This window comes from Convolutriloba macropyga, chromosome 1 (genome assembly GCF_964194025.1).
Source record: "Convolutriloba macropyga chromosome 1, txConMacr16.3, whole genome shotgun sequence".
In the NCBI taxonomy this organism is placed as follows: Eukaryota; Metazoa; Xenacoelomorpha; order Acoela; family Convolutidae; genus Convolutriloba; species Convolutriloba macropyga.
Genome location: NC_134468.1, coordinates 64,584,351 through 64,589,832, shown reverse-complemented (window position 1 = coordinate 64,589,832; position 5,482 = coordinate 64,584,351). Strand labels below are relative to the sequence as shown.

The window sequence follows — 5,482 nt, the reverse complement described above, 5'->3', positions numbered from 1 at the left end:
CTCGTCCCAATTGTGGAGGAGTGAATCCCTAAAGAATCAAAACAATTCCAATCAATTTTGTCCCCGATCTCAGCCAATAATGAGTAGTAAGGACTTCCTAACTATGCTTGGCTAAAGAGAGTTGATTAAAGTTTTAACACTTCTTTTCAATAAATGTCGCTTGTAATTAGATGCGCTCTTTCACTTATCAACAAACTAGTAATTTTTCGCATCAACGGCTGGCCCCCAATCGAAAGCAATCACTCTCTATCCCATCCAGCATTTTCCTTCTTTCTCTCTCGCCCTCTCGCCTACTTTGGAAAATAACCCTCCTGCCTGCTTTTAATCAATCGCACTAAACTAATCTTCTAAGTCGGAGTGAGAGCAGAAATTGTTGAGTTTAACCAGCTCATCTCTAATCTTTTTTCTCTCACCAATAGAAAAAAGCTATCAGATATTAACTGATATCAAAATGGCTTCATCGATTGAGGATGAGAAGTGGCAAGAGTTTGCTGTTCACTCCCCGGATGCGAACGAAGAACTAGAAGAACCAAAGCATGGTCAAGACAACGTGAATGAATCCGAGTCACCACTCGCAAAAGAGCCCAAAGAGAAGCAGAGTCCACGCTTCAGCATCGATTTCCTTTTGTCATCCCACTGTGACAAACAACAACTACAACTACAACACAAAACGAAAAACGATACAAAAGGTACGTCAGCCTAATATAATTTTACAGAATTGGCATTCGACGGAAAAGAAGGTTTGTATCGAGAAGAAGAATCTGTAAGAAGATTGTAACGAATAGAAAAGCTGTATAGAAGCAATATTAAAATTTTAAATAAATAACCATGTCACTTTTAAATTTGTTTTGAGACGCAAAAGAAATCTGTAAAGAAATTACCCGCGTCGAGATGTCAGCGCCGTTTCAGCGCATCTTTTTGTGCGCTGGAATGCGCTGAAATTTCGAGAAGGCGCTGAAACTTTAAAATTTCAACGCACCTTCAGTGCATTTCTTACATAATTTCAGTGCATTTTCATCTCATTTCGTACATATCTTTCAGAACCTTTTCAGCGCATTTCTTACAAAGTTTCAGCGCATCTTCAGCACATTTCTTACATGATTTCAGCGCATTTTCAGCGCTTTTCTTACATAAGTTCCAGCACATTTTTCAGCGCATTTCTTACATAATTTCAGCGCTTTTCATACCCAACATTTTATTATTATAAATTCAAATTAAATGGGAAGCATTTCAGTTCTCAATAGCGCAGAGGAGTAATTGATAAATGAGACACAATGATCGGGGTTCGAGCCTCGGAGCGAAAAAAAGAGCTGAACTTTTTGAAATTTCAGCGGATTTCAGCGCATTTGTTACAAAGTTTCAACACTTTTCAGCGCATATCAGCGCATTATTATGAGAAGTTTTTGCGGTGAATTTTTTGAAAATTGAGCTCATTGCAGTGCATTTCTTACATAATTTTTGGAAATTTTCTCGACCCGGGTAAAACTCACAAAGAGACATTATAACCTCTTACAATTACAGCGAGGAAATTTGGTTACCGCCCACACTGGGGATCTAAATCTCCCTAACTAAAATGGCCTCTGATGAGAAACTACCAATCCACTAATATTTTAATACACTTTTTTGTTTGAAATAACACGGTCAGAGACTATTCTAATTTTAACCAAGCTAAGATACATAGTTCTTACAGAAATGTAAATAAGCACATTTCATGAAAGTCAAATCTGACCAAAGTCTGATTACTGAAACAATAATGGGAATAGTGGGATCTTTTCCATTTGTGCCCCCTAATACGTTATGCTCCCACAATTACATAGCACGTGTCATTAGATGGTAAATCATTATGTTAAAGTATGGCACGTGCGTCTGGAGGTGGAAATAATATGCAACCACTAAGCTGGGGTCAGTAACGGAAAAGATCCCAATAATGTTTCAGTGATCAGACTTTCGTCAGATCTGACTTTCATGAACTGTGCCCATTTACATTTCTTTAAAAACTATATATCTTAGCTTGCTTAAAATTCAAGTAATCTCTGACCGCATTATTTCAAACAAAAAAGTATTAAAATATCAGTGAATTGGTAGTTTCTCAACCTGAACGATACCTTCAAATTAGCAAAACAGTTCAAAAGTTTTTTCTAGTTTTAATAAGAAAACAAAAAATTCATTAACTTAATTAATTGATCAATTCGTTTCATCATTTAAATTAGAATTGTTTGATTCCGTTAATGGTTTGTCCACTTGAACTCACTACTGATAATTGGTTTTTATGGTATTTGAACCCTATTTATGATTCAATGTGACCGAAGTCAGCGAGAAGTCTAATTTCCTGAAAGAAAAGTTGTACAAAAAATAAAATATATACCAAACTGGGAGTCACTTGACGCTTTAATGTCACGTATATCAGTGCTTACCAAACCAGTGACATCTGTTGTAGGCAATAATTTGATTCAAAAAAGCGGTTACGGAAACATTTTTCAGGATAGGAGTGTTTCAAATTCGTTTTTTTGCCGGTAAATCGGGCTGTCCAATATTAGTGCAACAAGCTCACTTAATATAATTCCAAGTTGATGAATTTCTTCAAGTTTAAAATTGCAATTATTTTCATCAAAGTTTTCAGACGGTTATATTGCAATATCTTGCAAGATTATTACAATTCAAGAGTTTTGATATTGAATCTTGCAAGATAAACGTTATTTGCAGGAGTCTTGCAAAATTTTACAGGATTGCCGTTGAAGATAGTCTAAGATATGACCTTTTATAAAAAGTTACTTGATCCAAAAAATTTCTATGGCAAACTAAGCGTAGAATTTTTCTTATACAGAATGGAGAAAAAAACTGGGAAAAAGTGCGTTGTCTGACAAACAGCAATGCCGCAAATGAAATCTGATCTCTTGACCTTGTTCCCATCATAAATCAATTTGTCTCAACTGGCTTGCCCATCAAGGTAGCTTCTATGCCGCCAGGTAGCTGCGCAAAATCTTTGGATTTTATTGGGCATGTTGAATTTGTAGAAGCCAAATGTTCAAAAAACCATTTGAGCCTTTTGTAAAATATGTAGACAACTTTTTTAAAAAATCATGTTAAAGGCAAACTACTCAGCCTGAGGTGTTGATATTAAATTGAAATCACGTGGACCTTATCTGAACACACAAATTACAGTCAACGGTCAAGGTTGATACAAAAACACATGGACTTGAGTTCAAAAACGGCTGGTTGCGTTATCAACATTGATGTTTTGCTTTACTCAATTAAGTACCGCGATCAAATTTCGTTTGGTTTCGATCGTCATGTAAACAGTTTTGTACTGTAGGGTACTATTTCAATTGTATTCTACGAGCAACTTTAACCGTCAGTTGTTGAGCCTTTTGCAGTAAAAGAACGTGGTACCAAACTTCATTATTCAGTTAGCACACTTCTTTTGTATAACAGTACATTATTTGTACAATCTGTACAACAGTATTTGTACAATCAGATGCATCCCCTGACATGTATCTTAGACGATAACTTTGTGAAAAATTGTTAAGGCTTTACAAAAAAATACTGAATCACTGGAGTCGTATAGATTGAGAGCTCTCAATCTCTACGAATCCAGTGATTCAGATTTTTTTGGAAAGCCTTAACAATTTTTCACGAAGTTATCGTATACGATACATGTAAGGAGGTGAATCGTTTTATTTGCATCTGGTAAAACACTTTCAGATGCTAGATGATGAAAGTTTCCATTTACAGATCGGGCACGATTTGATTTTTTCTTGACAGATTAGACGAGCTAAGAAAAAACAGGATAAAATTTGTTTTCATTTAATTTTTTTAACCTTACAAATTAACTGTTCTTGCCCACACAAATCTTTTTTTTACTCATATGTTACATGGTGAAAGTTCCAGAAACACTTGGATGAGTACCTAACAAAATTCATGATCTTTATCTGACAATTTTTTTCTGACATTTCTGAGGAAGATGAGATGAGGCAAATTTAAATGATAAAGTGTACATAACATAAGTTTGTGAGGAAACTCTACCTGTTAAAAATTAAAATTGGGGGGAAATGACAGGCCTTGGGGAGCGAGAAAAAAATGATAGAACGGGTTTTAAGATGTTTACAGTTTTGAGAACTTAAGATCAGGTGGCGTAATGGTTAGCGTACTAGAGTTGCAAGTAGAAGATCGAATTTTGATCATAAACTGATAGTTCCACTGTGGCGATAAGGGCTTAGATGCCACTAACAACTAGCAATTTTAACCTTGTTCTGATATTATTGTTTATTTCGTTTGACGAAGTATTGTCGAAACTTTATGTGCGTACCACATCATTAGCAAACAGAATTTTCTACTACTTTAATTACGGGCCCTCAAGGATTAAAGTTCGCTGTACTTTAAATCTGCTAGTTTTGAACATCAAGCCGAAAGCGTTTTTATGCGAGATCAATTGAGTTCCCTTCAAAAAATAACGTCTGTTTAGAAGTGCTGTTCAATCCGGATTCTTCCATTGAGACGCAAAATGTTTTTCAACAATCTTGCACCAGTCCCGAACCTGAAGGCACAGTGAACCAAAGTAGCGACGACGAATCAGATGCAGAAGATGATATTGACCAATCAGATGAAACCACACATGGCAAACCATCCAATCATAGCTCATCATCCTCCGCTACAAGCTATTGCAATGGAGGGAGCTCTTCGTGTGTGGGAAAAAAGCACAGGAAAGCGAGAACTGCATTCACAGATGAGCAGCTGACTCAGCTGGAGGAGAACTTTGAGAGACACAAGTACCTGTCAGTGCAGGACAGACTGGATCTGGCGGCTAGTCTGCAATTGAGTGACACTCAAGTGAAGACATGGTACCAAAACAGAAGGTATAATTACAATTCAATCAGCCTAATTGTTGGTTTTTGGATCTCTTCTATTTCGCCCATTTGTGTGTGCTATTTTGGAAGTGGTTAATTAATTCTTTAATTCTCAAGTTTAGGGAAAATTTACCCTAAAAGTTTAGGTATAATAGTAACAAAATTTAGAGTAGTTAAATTCAAATTAAGAGGTCTTTATTAACTTGATAAAGCCTTTAACTTTTAAGGTAAAGTTGGCGCTAGAAAGACTCCTACCTTAACAGTTGAGGTAAAATTAAGTTTTTTGAAAGTAAATTTACCTCAATGTGCATTGAACCCAATAGTGAAGGCTTGGCATTTCTCCTTTCACAGTTTTTCTGTTGTCCCACTCATAAGAAATTCGATTTGGTAATCGCGGCTGTTCCCTGCTGCAAAAGTTCTTTTTTATCATAATCATCATTTTTTTTTAATGTTGTTATACAGGACCAAATGGAAGCGTCAAACAGCCGTGAGTCTAGAGATGCTTGCAGCAGCTGAGAGACAACACAACCTTTGCACTCTTCAGACAGCTGCTCTTGCCAACCTTCACAATCGACACCCTCACACCCACCCACAAACTCACCACTTGCCACCTGGGATCCCCCCTCTGCCCCTTCCAG

The 5,482-nt window shown here is 36.6% G+C and overlaps 1 protein-coding gene across 1 annotated transcript in view; it reads left to right on the top strand.

Moving 5' to 3' along the window:
- The first annotated feature begins 212 nt into the window (after nt 1-212).
- The window catches only part of LOC142345826 (uncharacterized), a 15,185-nt gene continuing 9,915 nt past the window's right edge, over nt 213-5,482 (top strand). Inside the window, exons 1-3 of the mRNA XM_075398263.1 lie at nt 213-689; nt 4,463-4,853; nt 5,307-5,480. Coding sequence (XP_075254378.1) covers nt 452-689; nt 4,463-4,853; nt 5,307-5,480 — 803 coding nt within the window. The 5' untranslated portion in view covers nt 213-451. The remainder of the gene's footprint in view (nt 690-4,462; nt 4,854-5,306; nt 5,481-5,482) is intronic.